The sequence below is a fragment of the Bufo gargarizans genome, chromosome 1, assembly GCF_014858855.1.
Source record: "Bufo gargarizans isolate SCDJY-AF-19 chromosome 1, ASM1485885v1, whole genome shotgun sequence".
NCBI lineage: Eukaryota > Metazoa > Chordata > Amphibia > Anura > Bufonidae > Bufo > Bufo gargarizans.
The window spans coordinates 326,727,781-326,754,882 of NC_058080.1; the positions used below are offsets into that span (position 1 = coordinate 326,727,781).

Consider the following 27,102-nt stretch of genomic DNA (forward strand, 5'->3'; position numbering starts at 1 on the left):
TCCTCATCTTTCAGGACTCTGCACCTTCTTGCAGTGTGAGGCATGAATACAGTTGGATTTTCCCTCTACTTTCACCACTGTGTGTGTAGTCAGCAGTACTTGGAAAGGACCATCAAATCTGGGATCCAGACCTTTTCCCACATGCCAGTCACCTGGTTGCAGACTGTGAGTCCCTTCTACTGAGTCAGGATCTGGAAGTGAGGCAAACACTTGTTTATGCATGTGTTCTAACCTGCGGGTTAGGGCTTTCATGTAACTGACCATGCTGTCAGTCTGGAGCTGCAACTGTTGAGGAAAATACAGTCCTAGTCTGAGCACAGATCCAAATAATATCTCAAAAGGGGATGAACCAGACCTTTTTCCAGGTGTGGTTCTAATGGAGTACAGGGCCAGTGGAAGGCACACTGTCCAGGGTCTTACAGTCTCTCTCATGGCCTTCTGTATTTTTTTATTGTGCCATTCAATCTTTCGACACGGCCGCTGCTTTGGGGGTGATGAGCCATGTGGAAAGCCTGAGTGACTCCCAGAGCTCCCATTAATTCCCTCATCACCTCCCCAGTAAAATGACCTCCCCCATACCTGCAGACAAGTTTACTGACCAATTTCTTTGCTGTATTCTTAGCATTTGCAGCCGATGGCGTAGGCTTCCGGCCATCCTGAAAAGAGATCAACGCACACAAGCACATATTTGTATACTCCCCCTTTTGGAAGTTGTATATGATCTATCTGCAATCTCTGAAATGGGTAAAATGGTCTGGGTGTGTGTTTCTTGGGTGTTTTTACTACCTGTCCTGGGTTATTCGGAGCACAGATCATGCAACCCTGTACAAACCTGCTGGCAGTTGTGGAGAAACAATCCATTTCTTCAGCACAGTGTCCACCATTAGCCCTTTGGGCCCGTGGGCCTCTTGTGCCATCATAGGGTAGAGAGCCCTGGGGAGGCAGATTTTACCTGAGACCTTCCAGAGACCACCTTGCTTATTCAGGGCTGTTCCTTTCTGTACCCAAGAGTTTTATTTTCTTTTTCTTTAATCTGCCTGTGCGGACGGTTTAACCAGCACGTTTTCAGACATGTGGTGCGGCTTCAGGACCCTGACAGGGAGGACCTCGGAGTTCCAAGGCTTCAATGCTGCCTGTTTGGCAGCTTGATCTGCCCTGTCATTGCCCCGAGTCTCACCAGTTTCCTGCCTGGTATGTGCTTTTGCCTTTGCAATGGCTACTTCCTCTGGAAGCAACAGTGAGTTCATTAGTTCAAACACAGCATCTTTGTTTTTAATTGGTTTCCCTGCTGAAGTGAGGAAGTCTCTGGCCCTCCAGATGTGGCCATAGTCATGTGCAATACAGAAGCCATACCTGAAATCTGTAAAGATATTTGCCCTTTTACTATCTGCCATTTTACACGCTTCAGCTAGTGCCTTCAACTCAGCCTCCTGTGCTGACATGTGAGGAGGGAGTGGTTCAGCCAATACTACCTCATGTTGCGTGACCACTGCATATCTAGTATGAAATCGTCCATCTTCACCCATGTATCTGCTGCCAAAACTCAAGATCTGGATTAGACAAAGGTTGATCATGTACATGAGAAAATACAGACTTTTCTTGTTGCATCAATTGTGCACAGTCATGTGAATCATTTAAATAATTTAAAAGAGACCCTATACCTCCCTCCCCCATTTCTGAATCTGTAATGGCCAGCAACTTTGCAGGATTCCGAATCGTACATCTTTTGAATGTAATTGAGTCAGGCATAAGGAGGCAGCATTGCAATCTAAGTTGACGGGCCATTGATATGTGCTTTGGCTGTACTTGACTGAGGATTCCTTGAATGTTATGAGGAGTCTGTACCACCAGGGGGTAATCAAGTACAATTTCTGATTCTATTTCCACCATTAGTGGAATGCTGCTACCGCCCTGACACTGGAAGGGGCTCCGCGCGCTACAGGATCTGATCTGGCAGAAAAGTAGGAAACTGAATGCTGCCTGTCTCCATGTTTCTGTGTCAGGACTGAGGTGCCATGGCCACTCAGCTCTGACCAGAAAACATTAAAAGGCTGGTCATAGTTGGTATTCCCAGTGCAGGTGCTGACAAAATTGCCAATTTGAGAGTGTAAAAAGACTCTTCTGTCTGGTCACTGAGAGAAAAGGGTTCAGTACTCAGGCATTTGTACAAAGGCTGCATCAACATGGTTGCATTTTGAATCCAGGGTCTGCAATAAGACACCAATCCCAAAAACATTGTGAGGGGTTTTGGCCCTCGAGGGAGTGTGGTGTCTTTTACAGCCTGTTTTCTGTCCTCGGTCATTGTTTGTCAGAAGGTGCCAGTCACCTTACAGAGGAAAGTAACACTGGATTGGCAAAATTGCAGTTTGTCCTTTGAAGATTTACAACCACTTTCTGCCAGAAAGATCAACAATGACAATGATGCATTTTTACATGTTTCATAACTGGGGGCACAAAGAAACAGATCATCAACATATTGCAAAAGGACTATACCATCTGGAACTGACCACCCTATCAACACTGACTGAAGGGTTTGAGTATACATGGTGGGTGATTTCTGGGCACCCTGTGGCAGTACTGTCCAGGTATACTGTCTACCCTTAAAGTTAAATGCAAACAGATATTGACAGTCTTTGTGGATAGGAACACTGAAAAATGCATTTGCAAGATCAATCACAGTATAACATGAAGCCTTTGAAGGCACTTGCATCAACAAGGTATGTGGATTGGGGACAATCAGGGTCTGTAGGACAGTGACCTTGTTGATTTCCCTTAGGTCATGTACTATCCTATAAGTTATAGGCTGACCTTTTATGGCCTTTTTCTTGACCGGAAACAGGGGAGTATGGCGGGTGAGTTGGTAACCACCAGGACACCCATTTGAACATATTGTTCAATCTGCTCGGTTACAGACTGTTCTTGTGCGTGACTCGGAGGATACTGGCGGACCCGAGGTGGACTGCACCAGGTTTTCAAATGAACCATAAAAGGAGTGACATCCAATCTACCAATATCAGTGTTACCCTTTGCCCACAATTTGTCAGGCACTGGCTGCAGATCTTGCTCCAATTATAGCATACAGGATGTTTGGTCCGGCTCAAGGTGTAAAGCTAGAACCCAGGTTAAAACATAATCAGGGGTGTCAATATCTAGATGTGTGGTACCATCCTCATTAAAGTGAATATGATCCCCTATTGCCTTCAGGACATCAGTACCCAGCAAATTGAATGGGATATTTTCTTTTACTAACAACCGAGTCACCACTATACTATCTTTGATTTTCAACTTCATTATAGTAATCGTATAGTTTCAGGAACAAAAACAACTTCCCCCCGTGAACCCTGAGGCGGGCATACGTTGTCCACTTATCTGTCATGGTTTCACATAATCTGGATTAATTGCGGTTTTGGCTGCCCCCATGTCAACTAAAAAAGGGAACCTGCTGATCACCCAACTGAACTGCTATTTCGATACGGCAACCTTCGGTCGCTGTGGTCATGGCAGATAAGGACATAGGGTTGCCAACTTCCTATTGTGAGGTGAGGTCATCGGACCAGGGGTGTGCACTGAACCCTGGTTCTGTGAATTTCACCTGTTGTTCTTGAGGGGGTAAACGGCAGTTTCTGCGTATGTGACCAGGTTTGCCACAATTTTAACATCTAAAGTCATCCCTCCTCTGTCTGATCTGTCCCTGTTGACCAGACCATGGTCTCTGTTGTCCTTGTACCATATTGATTTTTGAGGATTTGGTAGTGGACATGTCTAGTTCTAAACCCTTAGCAGCAGCAACTAAATGAGGTAGTGCCGTAGTCTCGCACAGGCACAGTGGAAACTGTAGTCTGCGCCCGTGCGGACTACTGGCAACTGCTTAGAGTCAACAGCGCATGGTGCTAGCATGGTGCGCAGGGAGCCGGCGCATGCGCTGTTGACTCGTCTAAGCCGGTGCCAGTAGTCCGCACGGGCGCAGACTACAGTGTCCACTGCGCCTGGGAGAGACTACGGCACTGAGAAGAAATTTACGTCCGGCAAGTGGAGTGAATAAATTAAGTGGTAGGCGGTGCTAGGCTCTGGATCGATGGGCGCGGCTGGGCTCCAACAGATGTGGGACAACCCCTTTGGCTCCTGACAAAGGTAATTTACATATCAATAAGATTGTTTTTTTTAAAAAAATAAGAGTCTAACACACAGAGCAGTAACAGTGGGATCATTTTAAATACCGCAAGGAGACTGATGGGCACATATAAATATCGCTATAGCGTTAATGCTGGTGACAGAATCCCTTTAAATATCTCTTTGGCCCACTTTTCAGTCATCTGCAAAAATGTTATATTTTAGTGTTCAATCCTTCTACAAGATCATTAATAAATATATTGAAGAGAATAGGGCCCAATACTGACACCTGTGGTACCCCACTAGTGACAGTGACCCAATCTGAGTATATACCCTTAATAACCACCCTCTGTTTTGTGTCACTGAACCAGTTACTTACCCACATATAGACATTTTCTCCTAGTCCAGGCATTCTAATTTTTATATACTAACCTTTTATGTGGCACAGTATCAAATGCTTTGGAGAAGTCAAGATATACGAAATTCATTGACTCACCTTGGTCAAGTCTAGAACTTACCTTCTCATAGAAACTGATTAAATTGGTTTGACATGACCCATCCCTCATAAAGCCATGCTGATACAGTGTTAGTTGCTTATATTCATTGAGGTACTCCAAGATAGCATCTCTAAGAAAACCTTTAAACAGTTTACCTACAACAGATGTTCAACTTACCGGCCTTCCAGGCTCAGGTTTTTTTTTTACCCCTTTTTGAATATTGACATATTTGCTGAGTGCCAGTCCTGTGGAACGCTCCTTAACCGCCTCCGGACCGCCTAACGCAGGATCGCGGTCCGGAGGCGGCTGTCTCAGGCAGAGTCACGCATCTATGCGTCATCTCGCGAGACACGAGATGACGCTCACAGCTGGCAGGCAAAAGTTAGAGGAGTATTTCATCATCAGCCTGACAGCCAATGATCGTTGCTGGCAGGCTGATGATTTTCAAAAAAAAACTAATCAGAAGCCAGTTAACACTTTATATTTATAAATATAAGGTGTTAAATGGCTTCTCTGCTCCTCTGCTGGTCCTTTTCGTCGGTTGGTTCCAGCAGAGGAGCAGACATCACAGTGAGTACAAACCAAACACCACACATAGCCCCAGATCACCCCCCCATCACCCCAATTAACCCCTTGATCGCCCTTGTCAATCACCTAGTGAAAGGGAAAAAAGTGATCAGTGTAAACTAATTTTCCACTGGTATTGACTGCTAGATTTTAGGATAGTTTAGGCCCCTTGGTTAGGTAGTTAGCGATCGTTTAGCTCCCACCGCACCGCAGTCACTGATTAGCGTATCGCTAATCAGCATTTGTACTTTTATGGTATCTGTAAGTGATCAAAACTGATCACAGTCAGATCTATAATAGTATTAGTGTCACCTTAGTTGGCCCTCCACCCAAAAAAATCAGTGTTTGCGTTCACCCACGCCCGCCCCGCCGCAGTGACAAAAAATGTATTTATTTTTGATTACTGCACAATCACTTCACAAGCGCTGTGGCGATAAAAAAAATCAGTTTTGATATTTTCTATCAATCGCAGCGGCTTCCGGTACTTCACTAGCCTCCCATTTGTAAGACAGGCTTGATTTTTTTCTTGGGTAGTCTCAGGGAATACCCCCTAAATTTAGTAGTCCAAATGTCAAATAAGGGGTATTCTTCTGAAGAGGCCTACAGGCTTCTGACCCAGTCGGATAAGGAATGGGAACCCTCATCTGACGAATCCAGCGGGTCAGAATATGAACCTGTAGAAAGCAGTGGCAGTCTGACCCAAAGTTCGGACGAGGAGGTTGAGGTCCCTGATACCACCAGGCATACCCGGCCCCGTGTTGCTACACAACAGGTTGCGCAGGATCCGCTTAAATGGCAGCAGAGTGGGGCTGGCACTGTCTGATTACGTGGTGAGGCATACACCAGCAGCGCAGCCCACCCTGGACCTAGTAGCAGCACTTCCGTACAACATGGTGAAATGGCGACCACCAGAAGGGCAGTTGAAGCTGGTACGGTGGCATGTGCAGTAGTTATCCCGTCGCAGCCACCGCACAGACAGGCCCGTAGAGCCCCTAGAGTCCCTGAGGTGCTGGCCAACCCTGATTGGCAGTCCCCAACTTCAGCCGCACCAGTAGTTCCCCCTTTCACCGCCCAGTCTGGAGTTCGGGTTGAGACAGCTCAGATCGGTTCGGCACTGGGATTTTTTCATCTGTTCTTGACTTGCGGAGCTCTTGGACATAGTCGTGGCAGAAACAAATCGGTATGCCACTCAATTTATAGCCGCCAACCCGGGAAGCTATTATGCCCAGCCTTTCCGGTGGAAACCCGTCCAAGTTTCCGAATAAAAAAAATTCGGGGCCTTCTTCTCAACATGGGCCTAACCAAAAAGCATGAATTGCGGTCATATTGGTCCTGCAATATCTTGTCCCAGAGGCCACCCAGCTTTTGACCGGCTCCACAAAATTCGACCCCTCATAGATCACTTCAACCAGAAATTAGCAGATTTGTATACCCCAGAGCAAAACATCTGCGTAGACGAGTCCCTTATACATTTTACCGGGCGCCTTGGCTTCAAACAAACAATTCAATAATCCGCAGCACTCGCCGGTGAATAATGAAAATAGTGGTGATTTATTCACTCAAGCAGCCAGTATACAGCCCTGAGAGAGAGCAGGCTGTATACTGGCTGCTTGAGTGAATAAATCACCACTATTTTCATTATTCACCGGCGAGTGCTGCGGATTATTTAATTGTCTGGATGAGTTGGGACCCCCAGCCAGGATCCCTATCTGCGCGCACCATTTGGCTTGTAAGCCATTTCCTGGTCAGTACCCAAATGAGTGGGATGAGTAGTGCTGCCAACCCCTGAATTTTCTACATTTTGGCTTCAAACAATACATCCCAAGCAAGCGCGCCCGGTATGGGGTCAAATTGTATAAGCTCTGTGAAAGGGCCACAGGCTATACCCACAAATTTCGGATCTATGAGGGTAAAGATCAGACCCTGGAGCCGGTCGGTTGCCCTGACTACCTGGGGAGCAGTGGGAAGACAGTCTGGGACTTGGTGTCACCCTTATTTGGCAAGGGGTACCATCTTTATGTGGACAATTTCTACACAAGTGTTCCCCTCTTCAGGCATTTGTTCCTAGAACAGATTGGCTGCCGTGGCACCGCGCGACCTCTTCCTCCAACGGCTCGTTACCACCCATCTTGCAAGGGGGGAGAGGGCTGCCTTGTGTAACGAAAAACTGCTCGCGGTGAAATGGAGACAAGCGTGACGTTTACATGCTCTCCTCCATTCACACAGACACGACAATACAAATTGAACGAGCAACCAGTGTCATCGAAAAGCCCCTCTGTGTCCACGACTATAATTCGCTCATGGGAGGGGTGGACTTCAATGACCAGATGTTGGCTCTTCATTTAGTTTCCCGACGCACCAGATGCTGGTATAAGAAGGTGTCTGTATATTTGATTCAATTGGCTGTGTATAATAGTTTTGTTCTCTACAGTAAGGCTGGGAGAACAGGATCCTTCCTCAAATTTCAGGAAGAGATCATCGAGAACCTCCTGTAATCCAGGAGGTTCCGTGGCCCCAACCACCAGCGTAGTGAGCCGTCTACACGAGCAACATTTCCCCAACCGTCACCCCGAAAAAGATGTCATGTCTGTAGCAGGAGTGGAATAAGGCGTGACACCCGCTATTTCTGTCCTGACTGCCCTGACCACCCTGCCCTATGCTTAGGGGAGTGTTTCCGGAAGTACCACACACAGGTACACTTAGCATAGGGATTGCATCTCACAGGACAGGCACACAGGGCTATTAGGGCCCATTCACACAGAGCTGCTGCAAACCTCTCCTTTCACCTGGGACAAAGTGCATAATGTACTTCGCCACATCTTTGGGCGATTTGCGCTTTGCACATTGTCCCATGGGGAAGAAGAGGTTTGTCCTATAAAGGAAAAAAATAAATATAAAAAATCACTGGTAAGCAAAAAAGTTAACGTTCTGGTCAAAAAGTTAAATAAAGTTTATATGTTCCGTTCAAATGTTATTATAAAGTTAATAAATTTATTGCGTTGCGGCCTGTTTTTTTCTTTTTTTTTTACCTTCCAGGTGGACCAACCGATCGACTAGCTGCAGCACTGATGTGCATTCTGACAGAAGCATTGCGCTGCTGTCAGATTACACAAAAGTCGGTGTATGCGGCGCTGCAAGACGAGATTTCTCCTCTGCAGTAAAAGATACGTTTGCCGAGGCATATGAGCTGAGGGGGAGGCGGTGTTCATATGCTTTGGCAAACACTTTGTATATAAAAAAAAAATTAAATCCTGGCAATGATTTATTCATCCACATCGATTGATGTGAATGGAGAAATCGGGTTTGCCAGGGCATATGAGGTAAGTGGGTATGGATGTTGGGCGGAGCTCCTATGTCCTGGCAGACGCCTTTCCCCTCTTTTTTTTTTTTTTTTGGCAGAGATTTTTTCATCCACATTGATCGATGCGAATGAAGAAATCTGTGCCATTCATTTTTTCTTTCAGCCCAGAGGCTGAACGGAAAAAGAAAATCTCATTACCCGTATGCTCAATATAAGAAGAATAGCAGAAACTCCTAATGCTGGCCATACATGTAATGATTGCGGAGACCCTCAAATGCCAGGGCAGTACAAACACCCCACAAATAACCCCATTTTGGAAAGAAGACACCCCAAGGCATTAGCTGAGGGGCATATTGAGTCCATGAAAGATTGAAATTTTGGTTTCAAGTTAGCGGAAAGGGAGACTTTGTGAGAAAAAAATAAATAAAAAATTTCCGCTAACTTGTGCCAAATTATTTTTTTTCTATGAACTCGCCATGCCCCTTATTGAATACTTTGGAGTGTCTTCTTTCCAAAATGGGGTCACATGTGGGGTATTTATACTGCCCTGGCATTTTAGGGGCCCTAAAGCGTGAGAAGGTCTGGGATCCAAATGTCTAAAAATGCCCTCCTAAAAGGAATTTGGGCCCTTTTGCGCATCTAGGCTGCAAAAAAGTGTCACACATGTGGTATCGCCGTACTCAGGAGAAGTTGGGGAATGTGTTTTGGGGTGCCATTTTACATATACCCATGCTGGGTGAGATAAATATCTTGGTCAAATGCCAACTTTGTATAAAAAAATTTAAAAAGTTGTCTTTTGCCGAGATATTTCTCTCACCCAGCATGAGTATATGTAAAAAGACACCCCAAAACACATTGCCCTACTTCTTCTTAGTACGGCAATACCACATGTGTGACACTTTTTTGCAGCCTAGGTGGGCAAAGGGGCCCACATTCCAAAGAGCACCTTTCGGATTTCACAGGGCATTTTTTACACATTTTGATTTCAAACTACTTCTCACGCATTAGGGCCCCTAAAATGCCAGGGCAGCATAACTACCCCACAAGTGACCCCATTTTGGAAAGAAGACACCCCAAGGTATTTTGTGATGGGCATAGTGAGTTCATGAAAGTTTTTATTTTTTGTCACAAGTTAGTGGAATATGAGACTTTGTAAGAAAAAAAAAAATATTCATCATTTTCCGCTAACTTGTGACAAAAAATAAAAAATTCTAGGAACTCGCCATGCCCCTCACGGAATACCTTGGGGTGTCTTCTTTCCAAAATGGGGTCACTTGTGGGGTAGTTATATAAAAAGTTCTATGAACTCACTATGCCCATCAGCGAATACCTTAGGGTGTCTACTTTCCGAAATGGGGTTATTTGTCGGGATTTTCTACAGTCTGGGCATTGTAGAACCTCAGGAAACATGACATGTGCTCAGAAAGTCAGAGCTGCTTCAAAAAGCGGAAATTCACATTTTTGTACCATAGTTTGTAAACGCTATAACTTTTACCGAAACCATATTTTTTTTTTTTTTACCCAAACATTTTTTTTTATCAAAGACATGTAGAACAATACATTTTCAGAAAATTATATATAGATGTCATTTTTTTTGAAAAATTTTACAACTGAAAAATTTCAGTAAATTTTGATTAATAACAAAAAAAGTTAAAATGTCAGCAGCAATGAAATACCACCAAATTAAAGCTCTATTAGTGAGAAGAAATGGAGGTAACATTCATTTGGGTGTTAAGTTGCATGACCGAGCAATAAACTGTGAAAGTAGTATAGTTCAGAATTGTAAAAAGTGGTCTGGTCATTAAGGGTGTTTAAGCTAGGGGAGCTGAGGTGGTTAAATATGAAAAATAAGAGTCTGTCTATGACATTACTTAAAGGGAACCAGTCACCAGTTTTATGGTGTCCTAACTAAGGGCAACATAAATAAGTGACTGATTCTTTTAGCAAAATGCTGGGTCACTTTCTTTAATGTCAATGTCCCTTGGTTTACATGTGTCACTAAATCTAAAATAACTTTTAATATTTACCCTTAAAATGTATACTTAGAACTCTATATTTCCTATAGTTAAAATTCTCAGTGTAGCCTCCCTGCCTAGTAATGTGCTCACAGTATATTCAGTGATTTGCGAATTTGTCCACTAGGTGGCCCTATACAACAGCATGGCTTATTTCAAGCAACCTTTATTAGGCAGACGTCTCTCTGCTTATGTGCTGTACGCTGTTATTTCCATAGCGTCTGACTACCTTGCCACCTTCTTGGACTGTTCGCCTATCCTTATATCTCTCTCATATACAGATAAGGCTGGGCTACCACTGGCTAAAATACTCAATTCACTAACTGCCCCCGACATGTTTCGCCAACCAGGCGTCTTCAGGGGTTTTAAATAATAATGAACTAGGCTGGACGCATGAGTAGTGATCATAAATGAGACTCGAGACTCACTCCAAGAGAGAGAGCAGGCGCAATATAACGTACCAACGTGTAAAAAGTTAGAGTACTGGGACATGCACAGAGAGGTCAAACAGCTGGAGTCGCATCGCCTACACGTCATGAAAAAGAGACAGGACGCAGCGAAATGACTGGTATGAAGTGGAATTAGGAAGTAGCTCCAGACATGAGCGGTAAAGGTACAAACAAGCCGAAATGATACAAAGTATCAGCGCATCCTGCATGGCGCAGGTCAAAGTGTATCCAATCAGAAAGAAGTGGGAGGAGCTACGACCTAAGGAATACGTAGTTGAGGCACGATGAGTGGTCAGAAAGCAAACGCCCACAGCTAGAAAGAAATCATTGGTGATCACAGCTATGACGAGGGAACGGAGGCTTCATATACCTGGCTCCGCCCCCAACACTCAGTCCGCTGCCCAAACCCCTGAAGACGCCTGGTTGGCGAAACATGTCGGGGGGCAGTTAGTGAATTGAGTATTTTAGCCAGTGGTAGCCCAGCCTTATCTGTATATGAGAGAGATATAAGGATAGGCGAACAGTCCAAGAAGGTGGCAAGGTAGTCAGACGCTGTGGAAATAACAGCGTACAGCACATAAGCAGAGAGACGTCTGCCTAATAAAGGTTGCTTGAAATAAGCCATGCTGTTGTATAGGGCCACCTAGTGGACAAATTCGCGAATCACTGAATATACTGTGAGCACATTACTAGGCAGGGAGGCTACACTGAGAATTTTAACTATAGGAAATATAGAGTTCTAAGTATACATTTTAAGGGTAAATATTAAAAGTTACTTTTTAGATTTAGTGACACATGTAAACCAAGGGACATTGATGGTCCGAGTGGCCAATTGTAAATAATATATTGAATCTAGTCCCAACATGTGTTAGGGAGAATTGTGTAAAATAACACTTTCTTTAATGGACCCAGTCAATCTGCCAACATTTTGTATTGAAAAGCTCCAGCTGATAATGATGAGTCATAAATATTCATGAGCTCCTGACTCTCCCCGCCCACCTACTGCTGAACGACAGTTTGTTTCCATATGAATCAGCAGCAGGTGGGCAGGGGAGGGGCTATAGCTCTGAATTAAGTAAGTAATTAAGTAAGTACTAAGTAATTAGTAATTCAATTGGTAATTGTGATCACAAAATAATTATATCCCATGAATTGTAAAAAAACAAACAAACCCTGGTTAGGAGGACAAAACAGTTAAATGGGTTGGCCCATCTGTTACATTGGGGGCATATGGCTAGGATATATCTCTAGAACAGAGCCAGCAAAGTGAAGGAGACCTGACTGTGCATGCGTGACCACCCTCAATACATTTCTATGGGATTGGTGAAAATCGCAGAGCAGCACACTTGGCTATTTTCGGAAGTCCCATAGACATGAATGGGAAGCACACTGCTCGGCTATTTTCAGCAGTCGCAGAGAAATTAATGGGGGGGACGGGACGGACATGCATGTGTTGTCCACACACCTTCATTTTCAGGCTCTGTTCTAGAGATAGGTGTGGATTCTTCCACTGGCACCCACACCTATCAAAAATTAGGGGCATATCCGATCCTAGTAACGAGAGCAAGGCATGCGTGTGGATCAGAAGGCATTACTATCTGAAGAGACCATAGTGATGTGCAGGTGTGTTCAGACTTTAATGGGTGGACATGAATTTTATCCACAGTGACTCCACGGCCTCAAATGCAGTGCTTTTCAATACAACTATATATAACTAGTATTTTGTGCCACACAGTAGATACTGCATAGTTGTCAGACTGTGCTTTCCTATGCCACCCAAAAATAAAATAAAAATCACTGTAGAGATGCATTTTGACACTTGAAAACGACATGGAATTTAGTTAACTTTTCTTGTTCCTGTTTTGAGAAACTTTTTTTTCCTATAAGTTTAAGCCGTCCCGTTTCCTATATTGATGACCTATCATACCTGCTCACCATCAACATCTTAGTGTCACGGTCCCTCCTGTGAGAGATGTGAGAAGATCGCATAGACTTGCTGCACGTGGGCTATCTGAAAGGTCTCTCTGTTTTCCTCTACGTATGTTGCTGTTTGGCAGGATCTCACCTCTCCTCAGGTGCCGCTCGTTATCAGTGATGAGGCTCTATTTAGATCCGCCTCACATTGCTAACCATGCGGTTGATAGTTTCTGCTTGGAGTTGCTAGTGCTGGTTTGTCTTGGATCTCCTGCTTCTCCATACATATCTAAGCTAAGTACTTGTTGCCCTCGCTGTTTCTTATTATCTGGTGTGTGTTGTTTCTAGGACTTAGGGAGGCACAGGTTCCTTCATTCTGGAAGGAACCAGCTGCCTTATGCCATTGTGGCGAAAGCCACTTCGCCACGGTGTTTTGGAGGGGGCCGTTTGCCCTCCTCCTGCCCCTGGATTACGGGCCCTCTCATCAGCCAGGCCTCCTTTGTTCACAAAGGACTTGTACTAACTTGAACCCCTGGTCTAATTCGTGCCATTTTGGGATGTTAAATATCTATGTGTATTGTAAAGGATGGGACATTGTATACATTGAGTAGTGAGGTCTGTTCCATTGTCTCTGTGTGTATTGGTGATGTCCCTTTGTCCTGAGAGATAATTGTATTGCGTCTTGGTTGTCTCCAGGACAGAAGATATTGTGTATTCTCCTGCCTGTGACAATTGCATCAAGCCAGTGTGAGGTTATTGTATCAAAGGCAGAGGGGAGGATTTTGTGTGGGAGTGTCTGAGTGTATTGTACGTGGTTATTGGCTGTTTTTACAAAACCCTGTGGGTGGTAACCTTGTTGGAAGATGTGTATAAATCAATGCTTGTGTGTTCAAATAAAGAGTTCCTGCTTTACCCCTTCATGAAGTTTTGGCTCATGTTTGGGGGATGGGATAACTACACTCTTGGGGATTGCTATACCACAATACTTCCCTGAGTATAAGCTCTTGTAAGAGCTTGTTCATGGTTCCTGATCTCTGGATTTAGGTGAGGTTCACCCACTGGAAGCTGAAGCCCGGTCTTGGGTCCAGCGTGGGTGGAGGACGGTGAGACCCTAACCAAGCTGCGGCGGTTCGTGGGGTCTGTGGTGGTTATGGTGTCAAGTTGAGTGCTTGGTGCCCTCGGGAAGCACTAGGAGCATCCATCAACAAAGGTACCAGGTCGGGGTGCCAGGAGATCCATTACACCCATGCTAGCTATCCTAGGGCTCGTCAGTTTTAGCAGGGCTTTAGTATGAGTATTTCCACTATCAGGATCTGCTCATACTGGCAGAAGTTAGGGAAAGGCCTAGGGATTACAGGAGGTCACCATCACTCTTCCTTAGCTTTTGAGGCCTAGATAGTTGTCTATTTGTTGTGGTGTGTATTTGGTGTTTTCCCTTCCTCTGTGAAACTTAGTGGCAAGCAGGTATAATTACAGCTCCTCTGTCCCATTCAATTTCACATATTTAGAGATAGGGATGGAGATATGTTTAGTTTTAGATGAATCCCTGCAGGTAAAAGTACTTATCTTGGGGACCAGAGTCTCTTATAAAGATTGCTTATCAGTACTTATTTTAACTGCTGAAACATTGTTGTGTTGGAAATCCAGTACATGCTTATATATAATCTAGTGAGTGTGGTACTGAAATAATAATGCATACTTCTCTTGTAGAGGATTTGCTGTGGGCATCTACACCACAAACTCTGCAGATGCATGTCATTATGTGGCGGAAAACTGTGAGGCTAATATATTGGTAGTAGAAAATCGCAAGCAGCTTCAAAAAATTTTACAGGTAAGTTTTCACAGGATGGCCCATCTGTATTTGCTACTAAATATAGTGACTATAGCTTTCTGAATATTGATGTGTTACATTTAGATAAGTTGGACATTGGCATCAGCTGGTAAGTGACTTTGATTCCATTGGTATTTTAAAATGTTTTTAGTTAAGGATATGCTGCTGAACCCAGCTAATCTTGCAGACTGGCTAATACTTGAAATATAATTGCTCCAAATCTGTAACTTTGCTGTCTCTCTCACACTTTACAAACTCTTTTTGACTTCTAGATTCAGGACCAGTTGCCTCATTTGAAAGCAATTATACAGTACAAAGATGAAATAAAAGAGAAACAACCCAACATATATACAGTATGTATACAGCCTGTGGTCAGGGTCGGTGTAAGGATTTTTGGAGCCCCCCCCCCATGTCACATTTCTCCCCCTTCATGTCACATCACCCTCTCCTTTTTACATCACCCCCTTCGTGTCATTACCCATTCCCCCCCCCCATGTCCCATTTTCTCCCCCCTCCATCGTGATTTATTTAAAGAGTAACTTTCATGGGTTCAAACATTGTAAGATAACCTTCTGTTTTATGTAGCGCACCGCCCAGGGACCCCCCTGCACTTACTATAATTCCTGGGCGCTGCTCCGTTTGCCCGGTGTGACCCCCGTTACCGTTGCCGGTGCTGTATGATAATTACTATTATCGGAGCAGGGAGGAGGAGACCTCAGCTTCTCTCCTTGGCGTTGCTTCTCCCTGGCTGTAGCGCTGTCCAATCACAGCACAGAGCGTCACAGCCAGGGAGAAGGAGACGCCCAGGGAGAGAAGCTGATGTCTCCTCCCTGTTGCAAAGTTAGTAGTAATTAGCATACCGTGCTGGAGACAGTAACGGGGGCCACAGCGGGTGAACAGAACGGCGTTAAGGGATAATAGTAAGTGCAGTGAGATCCCAGGGTGCCGCGCTACATATACAGATATACAAAAAAGAAGTTCAATTTTTCCAACCCCCTTCCTTGGCTTGGCCTCTCTGCCCCCTAGGGCAGCTGCTTGGTCTGCCTTATTATTATAGTGCCGGGCCTGCCTATGGTGTGGGAGTCGGACAGTGCTCATACTTTGATCTAAATGGTGCCACTTTTAGTGCATGTCCAATGTATAGACATTTCTACACTAGAGGGCCGATTGGAGAAATTTAAGGTCTCATTTCAAATCATGGGTCACAACCTACAATTTTGAAATTTTTAAATTCTATGGAACTTCATTTTTTTCAATTAGAGTAGCAAAGGCCAAGGTAATCACTGTAAAAATCTATCTCTACAGTGGGCAGAATTCATGGAGCTGGGAAAAGATGTCCCAGATGTTCAGCTGGACCAAATAATTTCATACCAGAAGCCTAACCAGTGCTGCACTCTGATTTACACCTCTGGAACCACTGGACAGCCGAAGGGTGTAATGCTAAGCCATGACAATGTAAGTACCAAATGTTTGTTGTATTTCTGTCACGTTATTTTCACCAATATGAAATATTTATTCCATGTCCAGGAAAAGCACTTTTAGCCTACTTTTACACTTGCGTTCAGGGTTCTGCTTGTGAGTTCCGTTTGAAGGCTCTCACAAGCGGCCCCGAACGGATCCGTACTGCCCTAATGCATTCTGAGTGGATGCGGATCTGCTCAGAATGCATCAGTATGGCTCAGTTTGGCCTCCGTTCCGCTCAGCAGGCGGACACCCGAACGCTGCTTGCAGCGTTTTCGTGTCCGCCTGGCCGCGCGGAGCAAAAACGGATCTGTCCAGACTTGTAAGTCAATGGGGATGGATCCATTTGACGTTGACACAATATGGTGCAATTTCAAACTGATCCGTCCCCCATTGACTTTCAATGTAAAGTCTGGACAGATCCGTCTGACTACAAATTGGACTTAGACTTTATTCTGAAATATAATGCAGACTGATCCGTTCTGAATGGATACCATTGTTTTCATTATAGGAGCGGATCAGTCTGTGCAGATACCAGACGGATCCGCTCCGAACGCAAGTGTGACAGTAGCCTAAGGCCGAATGCACATGGCCGTTTTTCATGGCCGTGAGCGGTCCGTGGAACCACGGGCTGGATTCCTGCTAAAAGCAGGAGCGCACGGCGTCATTGGTTGCTATGACGCCGTGCGCTCCCTGCTGCCGCCACAGTACAGTGATACACTGGTATAGATCATACCAGAGTATTACTGTATTGCGGCGGCGCTCCTGCTCTCAGCAGGAATCCAGCCCGTGAAAAACGGCTGTGTGCATTTGGCCTAACTCTGCTGAAAACCTACTTCTAAGTTTCCAGCTGGGCGGGCTTTGCAGTTCCAAGTGTCCAGAACAAACCAGCTGGGCACTGGGTAGCTGTATTTCAGCAGAATAAAAGTGCTTTTCTGGGGCATGAAATAAAGACACAAAGCACACACAGGTAAGTTTGGAATGCATTTGCAGTCGTCTTTTGGGCAATGCTGTTACAGTATATTGGTGAAAATGACATGGCTGGCTCCCTTTAAACACAGTTTGACACTCTAACTATGATGTTTATCTGCCCTATAGGGGTTGTCCTAGGTAAACCCAACCCCTTTATTCTGACTGACCTACTTATTATTGATAAATCATAAATGTAATAAGTGTTTTTTTTCTTTCAGATCAGTTGGACAGCCACAGCAGCTGGAAGGGCAGTTCGTCTCAGAGAGGCTACTGACCAACAAGAAATAGTAGTTAGTTACTTGCCCCTTAGTCATGTTGCAGCGCAGATGATAGACATCTGGTTGACGATGAAGTATGGTGGAGCCACTTATTTTGCTATGCCAGATGCTTTGAAGGTAACTTTTTTTCTGTACTGCTAATTAAACAGCCTAGAGCTCACTGCATTTGTGAGAAAATAAGATTAGTGATTAACTTTTAATTTCATTAAGTGACCCTCTAGTTCAAGGTAAAATATTCTCATTAACTGGTGAACAACCAAAATACTTACATGGTACACTACTTTTCTTTTTAGCTGCAGATCCATCAATTCCTGAGCTCTGTTTCTGCTATCCAAGATAGCCGTACCCCTTCTCAGACTACCTCACACACACTGTGTATTTGGTAGTCCAAGACAATTCATTCCTGCTGCCCTTTGATTGGCCAGCACTTGCTCATGTGAATTGGGCTGACTAATCTATAAGCAGGGCTGGACAAGGAGAAAGTGTTTTGAGCTACCAAATGCACAGTGTGAGTCTGAGAAGTGGTATGGCCATCTTGGATGGCAGTAGAAGAGCCTCAGAATTAGTGGACCTGGAGGGGCACTTTAAAGAAACGCAGCTCTTTCTCTGTACATAGAAATGGTCTGACTGAAAGTCAAGCAAGATTGCTTGCCGTGCTAGAAGACCACATAAAGAGGAAGTTAAAAAGCAAGTACAGGAAGTAAAATACATGGGGTTACTTAAAAAAATTAGATATAGAATACATCCACCAGTTTCTTAGTAAAAAAAAGAATAATACATAAAATATTCACAGATGTGACTGATAAAAATATTTTGATGAAAGTATCCCTTTTAAACCTGTACTTTGTTCTCAGGGGTCATTGGTAAACACCTTAAAAGAAGTAAGACCGACCGCATTTATGGGTGTTCCTAGGGTATGGGAGAAAATGCAGGAGAAAATGAAATCCGTTGCAACCAAATCTTCAACCATCAGACGCAAGGTGGCTTCTTGGGCAAAAGGTGTAGGCTTAGAAACAAACTTAAAGAGAATGAATGGGTAAGACTAAAAAAAATGCTAGTAGATCTTCATCATACTAATATGATTTTTCTCTAAAATGGTTTAGCATAACTTTTCGGTAATCATTTGAGAAGTTGGCTTGCTGTTTGTATCCAATATATGTTTTGGAATAAGTTGTTACTTAGAAAGTCATATATCTTTGCTGCTACAGAGTATCTCCACAACCAGTGAAGTATTATATGGCCAAAAAAATGGTTTTTAAGAAGGTCCGCAAAGCTCTCGGCTTGGACCGCTGTACAAAATGCTACACTGGAGCTGCTCCCATTACAAAGGATACTCTGGAATTTTTCCTCAGCCTCAATATCCCTGTATATGAACTTTATGGAATGAGTGAAAGTTCCGGTCCACACACTATTTCCCTGCCTGATGCATTCAGAATTACCAGGTACATTTGACTTGTATATAAACTTTTATTTACTATCAATGTTTTCATTGCATTTTAATTTCCTTGGAACTACACACTTTAAGTAAATCTGTCAGCTGATTTCTGCTGTCCTGTCTGACACCAGGGAATGATGAAGAGAAGCTACACTATGTCATACATGAGCCTACACAGATTGACTAACAGCTTTTCCTGATTCAATGTATATATAGAAAAGATTGTTAATCAACCTGTGTGGGGTGGGGTGACCATTGGAAATCCATTATTGCTACTAAGATTCATGTGTTATTGGCCTATTTTGGTGTCCTCGTGCCAAAACATTGTAAAATGTTGTCCCCTATCCCTCTCTTACTTTTATAGTTGTGGAAGAGTAATATCTGGTTGCAAAACAAAAATCTACCAGCCAGACGGTGATGGCAGTGGAGAAATATTATTCTGGGGCCGACATGTGTTTATGGGTTACCTAAACATGGAGGTCAAAACAAAGGAATCCATAGATGAAGAGGGATGGCTGCATTCAGGAGACATTGGAAAACATGATGACAAAGGATTCTTGTTCATCACTGGTAGAATTAAAGGTGATTTTATTTTTATTTTATTTAGTTTTTTTAAGGGCAGGGGCAAAAAGCTACAGTTGTGTGGCAGATTTTCATGTAGTTTTTTTTAAACCAAAGAAGTGGACTCAAATTTAGACGAAATATAAAGGAAGGACTTGTACATCTTCTTCCTATGGGATACATATATGCTTTGGCTAAAAAAAATGCATAAAAAAATGCAGTAACTTAAAAAATAAAATACCTTTACAAATGCAGATTGTTGTATACAAAGGTTATATTAGGTGTGTTGATGCACATTTAGACTGTTTGTGTTCTATTTCAGAGCTCATTATTACAGCAGGAGGTGAAAATATCCCTCCTGTGCCCATTGAGGATGCCATGAAGGAACACCTACCGATAATCAGTAATGTCATGGTAATAGGAGACAAGAGAAAATTTCTTTCCATGCTGCTGACCTTAAAGGTAACTTCGCTTAACAGGCAAAAGTTTGGACACACCTTCTCATTCAAAGAGTTTTCTTTATTTTCATGACTATGAAAATTGTAGATTCACACTGAAGGCATCAAAACTATGAATTAACACATGTGGAATTATATACATAACAAAAAAGTGTGAAACAACTGAAAATGTCATGTTCTAGGTTCTTCAAAGTAGCCACCTTTTGCTTTGATTACTGCTTGGCACTCTCTTGATGAGCTTCAAGAGGTAGTCACCTGAAATGGTTTTCACTTCACAGGTGTGCCCTGTCAGGTTTAATAAGTGGGATTTCTTGCCTTATAAATGGGGTTGGGACCATCAGTTGCATTGTGGAGAAGTTAGGTGGATACACAGCTGAGGTAGGGAGAGAAAAAAAGAGGGTTAATCCTGTACTCCTAAGGTAGGAGATATGGGATGAACACACAGGGCGCCAGAGGTAGAGAACACAGTGGAGTGGAAAAAGTGTAGTCAAGTCCAGATGGTACTGAACAGGGAGGTTAAAGAACCAACAAGCAGGGCAGCCTAGGTGATAAACTATATGCAGAAAAGCAATATAGTAAAGCAGGAGAGAAATAAAAGGGGGAAAAAAATCTGAGTGGCGCCTATGTATAAAAACTGGTATATAGTAAATATGAGCCTCTTAGGATATAGGGGCGGAACGCAACAACGCTACGTCTAGTAAAATAGAGCCGCAGAAGCAGCTAGTCTATATTCAGTAAAGTACATAAGAAAAAAATATATATATATTGTGTAAAAGGTGAAATAACACCGAAACTCACTCCACGAGGGAGGGGTGTAAAGGGATAAAGCTCAAGACACCCAATACAGCCACCTCCCTCGCCTGGCTCGTATGTAGAATGGTTGGAAAATACGGTAGTCCACACCAGGGGTCTTCTGGTATAATCCCTTTAATAGGTAAATAAATCAGGTGGGCTCAATGTGTTTCGGGGATACATAAACCCCCCTTCATCAGGATACACAGCTGATAGTCCTACTGAATAGACTGTTAGAATTTGTATTATGGCAAGAAAAAAGCAGCTAAGTAAAAAACGAGTGGCCATCATTACTTTAACCCCTTAAGGACACAGGGCGTACAGGTACGCCCTTGTGCCCTGGTACTTAAGGACACAGGGCGTACATGTACGCCCTGTGCATTTTCAATCACCGCCGCGCGGCCGGCGGCGATCGGAACCCCGTGCCTGCTCAAATCATTGAGCAGGCACTTGGGGCAAATGCGTCGGGGGGGTCCGGTGACCCCCCCATGTATGCGATCGCAGAAAACCGCAGGTCAATTCAGACCTGCGGTTTTCTGCGTTTCCGGGTTATTCGGGTCTCTGAAGACCCGATAACCCGGAACAGGATGGTGATGGTGGTGTGATTTCACTCCACCAATCACCATCCAGCGATCCTGAGTGGTGATGGTGACATCACCACTCAGGATCGCTTTCTGATTGGTCTGTGGGCGGTCCGGCGGCAGATTCAAAAGAGGCAGGCGCCCCTCTCCTCCTCCTTTTGTGTTCCAGCGCCGGAGGAGAGAGGAGCTGCCTGCACGTGTCTGCCACCGCTGCCTGCACCCCGATCTGTGCCCCCCAGGACCCGATCTCTGCCCCCAGCACCCCATCAGGTACATAGGGACAGCTAGGGAAAGTTTGGGATAGGCAGGGAAAAAAAAGGGAAAGGTAGTTTTTTTGACTTTTTATTGCATCACCCCAGTTAGGGTGTCTGGGGTCCACAGCACAGCTGTGTGACCCTAGACCCCCCAGGGGTGCTGCCACTTGCCCCCCTCCCCCTGCCACTTGCCCCCCCCCCACCTTTTTTGGGGTGCTTTTTTTTTTTTTTTTTGAGTTCGCTGACTGTGACCGGCACTTAGCGTCCGGCCACTGTTAGCGCATCGCACACCCCACCGCTGATCAACTTCGGACGGTTGATCAGCAGTTTTGAATTTTTTTTTTTCCTCACTTTTTTGCCCTTTTTTTAGTTAGTTTTATTTATTTTTTTCTGTTAGTTTTAGGGTGAGTTCGTGAACACCCGTGCCCCCTCACACACGCACACCAAATAAAGAGTTACACACACGCACATATACACGCAGACACACACTCCCCTATGGCCCGCCGGACGTTCTCTGCCGAGGAGGCATACGCCCAGCTTGCCTCTGAGTCAGAGAGTCCCAGTGAGGATGAGGATGACCCCACATTCCTGTTGTCATCCGCATCCTCCTCATCATCTAGCGATGATAATGAGCCCCCAAGGCGGCGGAGACGCCGCCAGGCGGAGCAAGGGGACCGCCATGTTAGGGACCCTGTGGCCCACACTAGTACGAGCAGCTCTGGGGCTCGTACTGGTTTCCCGGCCCACCAGTTAAATCCACCGGAGCACCCTGCCGGTGAACTTGTCTGGTGTAGCCCAGAGCGATACGAGCCCGTGATTCCTGATTTCGTAGGCCAATCAGGAATCCAGATTTCCACAGTGGGCTACACTGAATATGACTTTTTTTGTCATTTTTTCAGTGACCCACTGGTAAATCTGATGGTGGAGCAGACGAATCTGTACGCCCAACAGTTCGTCGCTCAACACCCGGGCTCTTTTGGCCAGGCCCGGTGGCTGGACGCCGGTCAGTGCAGCCGAAATGAGGACATTTTGGGGCCTCGTGCTGCATATGGGCCTGGTCAAGAAACCCAGTGCCAGGCTGTACTGGAGTGGGGACGTCCTATATCAGACCCCACTTTACAGTACGGTTATGACACGCTCCCGGTTTGAGGCCATCAGGAAATGTCTGCATTATTCCGATAATGCAGCATGTCCACCCCGAGGTGATCCTGCCCATGACCGTCTGTACAAGATACGGCCGGTCATCGATCACTTTGGGGCCAAATTCATGGAGGCCTATGTACCTGGAAGGGAGGTCGTGGTTGATGAGTCTCTCATTGCGTTCAAGGGGAGACTCATTTTCCGCCAGTATGTGCCTTCCAAGCGGGCGAGGTATGGCGTGAAGCTATACAAAATTTGTGAGAGTACCTCAGGGTACACTTACAAATTTCGTGTATACGAGGGGCGAGATTCCCGGATTCAACCCCCAGAATGTCCCCCCACTCTGGGTGTTACCGGGAAACTTGTGTGGGACCTTATGCACCCACTGCTGGATAAGGGTTACCACTTGTACGTGGATAACTTTTATACCAGTATCCCCTTGTTCCAGTCCCTTGCTGCCAGATCCACGTCCGCTTGTGGGACCGTGCGGAAAAATCAACGCGGCCTCCCTGCCCACCCCCTCCAGGTACCTATCCCCAGGGGTGAGACCCGTGCCCTTACCACTGGAAACCTGTTGCTGGTCAGGTAAAAGGACAAGAGGGATGTCCTTATGCTGTCCACAATTCATGGTAACGGCATCACCCCTGTCCCTGTGCGAGGTACCGCGGCAACGGTGCTCAAGCCCGATTGTATCGTCGACTACAATCGGTATATGGGAGGAGTTGATCTCTCGGATCAAGTCCTCAAGCCATATAACGCCATGCGCAAAACCCGGGCATGGTACAAAAAAGTTGCGGTCTACTTGGTACAGGTTGCCATGTACAACTCTTTTGTACTATCCCGAAGCGCTGGCAGCACAGGGACATTCCTCCAGTTCTATAAGGCAGTCCTCAAGGCCCTGATCTTTTCGGACCGGGAAAGAGCAGGCCGGAGTACCTCGGGAACTGTAGGCGCCCGGATCGTCCCTGGCCAACACTTTCCAGGTGTGGTCCCCCATACTGGAAAGAAGGGACGAACCCAAAAAAAGTGCAGAGTGTGTCGCAGGAGGGGGATACGGAAGGACACGACTACTCAGTGCGACACATGCCCCGATCATCCGGGCCTCTGCATTGACGGTTGCTTCAGGGAGTATATCACACTTCCATGGAGTACTAAATTTATATCCCAATTTAGCACTGACATCGGATAAAAAAAAAATGGTTCTCAGACTTGAGACACTCAAAAAAACTAAAATAACTTATTAAAAGTAGACATAGGTATTGCCGCGTCTGTAATAATCTCCTCTATAAAAATGCCCCATGACCTAACCCCCCAGATTAACACGGTCCAGAAAAAAAAAAAAAGGTGCAAAAAAAGGTTTTTTTTGTCACCTTACATAATAAAAAGTTTAATAGCAAGTGATCAAAAAGTCATATAGCCCCCAAATTAGTGCCAATAAAACCGTCATCTCATCCCGCAAAAAATGAGCCCCCACATAAGATAATCAGATAAAAAAAAATATAGAAAATGACTCTTAGACTTTAGAGATACAAAAAAATTTTTAGGGTATCAAAAAGGATAATATAGTCTAAAACCTAAATAATTGTAAAAAAAAAGTTGACTTATTAGGTATTGCCACGTCCGTAAGAATCTCCTCTATAAAAATACCCCATGACCCAACCCCCCAGATTAACACAGTAAAAAAAAAAAAAAAAATAGGTGCAAAAAATTTTTTTTTTGTCACCTTACATAACAAAAAGTTTAATAGCAAGCGATCAAAAAGTCATATAGCCCCCAAAATAGTGCCAATAAAACCGTCCGCTCATCTCGCAAAAAATGAGCCCCCACATAAGATAATTGGCTAAAAGAAAATAAAAAAAATGACACTTAGACTTTAGAGATACCCAAAAAAAAAAGTTGTATCAAAAAAGATAATATAGTCAAAAACCTAAATAATTGTAAAAAAAAAGTAGACTTATTAGATATTGCCGCGTCCGTAAGAATCTCCTCTATAACAATATCCCATGACCTAACTACCCAGATTAACACAGTTAAAAAAAAAACCAAAAAAACGGTGCCAAAACCGCTATTTTTGGCACTTTTCCATTTCAGTCCGTTTTTTTCCGGTAACAAAACAAGGGTTAACAACCAAACAAAAGTTAAAATTTATTACCCTGATACTGCAGTTTACAGAAACGCCACATTTGTGGTCGTAAACTGCTGTATCCGTAAAAGGGAGGCTGCAAAAGGAAAGGACCGACATGGTTTCTGGAAGGCCGATTTTGATGGCCTTTTTTATTGACACCATATCCCTTTTGAAGCCCCCCTGATGCCCCCCTAGAGTAAAAACTCCCTAAAATTGACCCCATCTAAGAAACTACACCCCTCAAGGTATTCAAAAATGATTATACAAACTTTATTAACCCTTTAGGTGTTCCTCAACAGTTAATGGCAAATGGAGATGAAATATCAGAATTTCAATTTTTGGTAACCTTACCTCACAAAAATGTAATATAGAGCAACCAAAAATTATATTTACCCTAAAAATACTCCCCCAAAAAATGCCACCTTATCCCGTAGTTTCCAAAATGGGGTCACTTTTAGGGAGTTTCGACTCCAGGGGTGCATCAGGGGGGTTGAAACAGGACACGGTGTAAATAAACCGGTCCATAAAAATCAGCCCTCCAAAAACCAAACGGCGCACCTTTCAATCTACGCCCCGCTGTGTGGCCGTACAGTAGTTTACGGCCACATATTGGGTGTTTCTGTAAACGGCAGAGTCAGGGTAATAAAGATACAGTCTTGTTTGGCTGTTAACCCTTGCTTTGTTAGTGGAAAAAATGGGTTAAAATAAAAAATTTGACAAAAAAAAGAAATTCTCAAATTTCATCCCCATTTGCCAATAACTCTTGTGCAACACCTAAAGGGTTAACAACGTATGTAAAATCAGTTTTGAATACCTTGAGGGGTGTAGTTTCTTAGATGGGGTCATTTTTGGGTGGTTTCTATTATGTAAGCCTCGCAAAGTGACTTCAGACCTGAACTGGTCCCTAAAAATGTCGTTTTTGTAAATTGCTGAAAAATTTCAAGATTTGCTTCTAAACTTCTAAGCCTTATAACATCCCCAAAAAATAAAATATCATTCCCAAAACAATTCAAACATAAAGTAGACATATGGGGAAGGTAAAGTCATCACAATTTTTGGGGGTATTACTATGTATTACAGAAGTAGAGAAACTGAAACTTTGAAATTTGCTAATTTTTCCAAAAATTTGTTAAATTAGGTATTTTTTGGTGCAAAAAAAAATATTATTTTGACTTCATTTCACCAGTGTCATGAAGTACAATATGTGACGAAAAAACAATCTCAGAACGGCCTGGATAAGTCAAAGCGTTTTAAAGTTATGAGCACTTAAAGTGACACTGGTCAGATTTGCAAAAAATGGCCTGGTCCTAAGGTGTAAAAAGGCTGTGTCCCTAAGGGGTTAAGAAATGAAGGTCAGTCAGTCCGAAAAATTGGGAAAACTTTGAAAGTGTCCCCAAGTGCAGTCAAAAATACCATCAAGCGCTACAAAGAAACTGGCTCACATGCGGACCGCCCCAGGAAAGGAAGACCAAGAGTCACCTCTGCTGCGGAGGATAAGTTCATCCGAGTCACCAGCCTCAGAAATCGCAGGTTAACGGCAGCTCAGATTAGAGACCAGGTCAATGCCACACAGAGTTCTAGCAGCAGACACATCTCTAGAACAACTGTTAAGAGGAGACTGTGTGAATCAGGCCTTCATGGTAGAATATCTGTAGGGAACGACTGCTAAGGGCAGGCAGCAAGCAGAAGAGACTTGTTTGGGCTAAAGAACACAAGGAATGGACATTAGACCAGTGGAAATCTGTGCTTTGGTCTGATGAGTCCAAATTTTAGATCTTTGGTTCCAACCACCGTGTCTTTGTGCGACGCAGAAAAGGTGAACGAATGGACTCTACGTGCCTGGTTCCCACCGTGAAGCATGGAGGAGGAGGTGTGATGGTGTGGGGGTGCTTTGCTGGTGACACTGTTGGGGATTTATTCAAAATTGAAGGCATACTGAACCAGCATGGTGTAAAGGGGGAATATTAATCACCAATATTATGCGAATATTGATAATTAATATTCCTAAATAGGAGGAGCCATCTAGTGATGACTCCGCCTATTTATGCCTTTATATAATAAATACACAATACCTTCACTATGCTTTACACTAATCGCTACGCTAGCTGCATGCGCCTTACTGAACTATCGCCAATAACTACACGTTACACAGAGTTACAAGTAACACAGTATTTATTACTTACAATACACTACGCACGCAATACACTAACAATACAGCACTAAATATATACAATCCTAAACTACACTACACGTTCCCAAATTCCACCCCACATACAAGTATATTAACAATAACCCACCCGTCTGTCTACTCACTGTCCCTACGGGGTTACAAGAGGGTTAATTACACAATTGTGGCACTGC

General features: G+C 44.1%; 1 protein-coding gene across 3 annotated transcripts in view; it reads left to right on the forward strand.

Annotated features, from left to right (window-relative positions):
• The window catches only part of ACSBG2 (acyl-CoA synthetase bubblegum family member 2), a 162,333-nt gene that overhangs the window by 108,732 nt on the left and 26,499 nt on the right, over nt 1-27,102 (forward strand). The window contains exons 6-13 of one of the 3 annotated variants that reach the window (XM_044306010.1): nt 14,564-14,684; nt 14,957-15,037; nt 15,990-16,139; nt 17,336-17,512; nt 18,250-18,431; nt 18,604-18,837; nt 19,195-19,412; nt 19,714-19,853. In XM_044306010.1, coding sequence (XP_044161945.1) covers nt 14,564-14,684; nt 14,957-15,037; nt 15,990-16,139; nt 17,336-17,512; nt 18,250-18,431; nt 18,604-18,837; nt 19,195-19,412; nt 19,714-19,853 — 1,303 coding nt within the window. The remainder of the gene's footprint in view (nt 1-14,563; nt 14,685-14,956; nt 15,038-15,989; nt 16,140-17,335; nt 17,513-18,249; nt 18,432-18,603; nt 18,838-19,194; nt 19,413-19,713; nt 19,854-27,102) is intronic. The other 2 variants (XM_044306018.1, XM_044306027.1) reach the window with 2 other exon arrangements.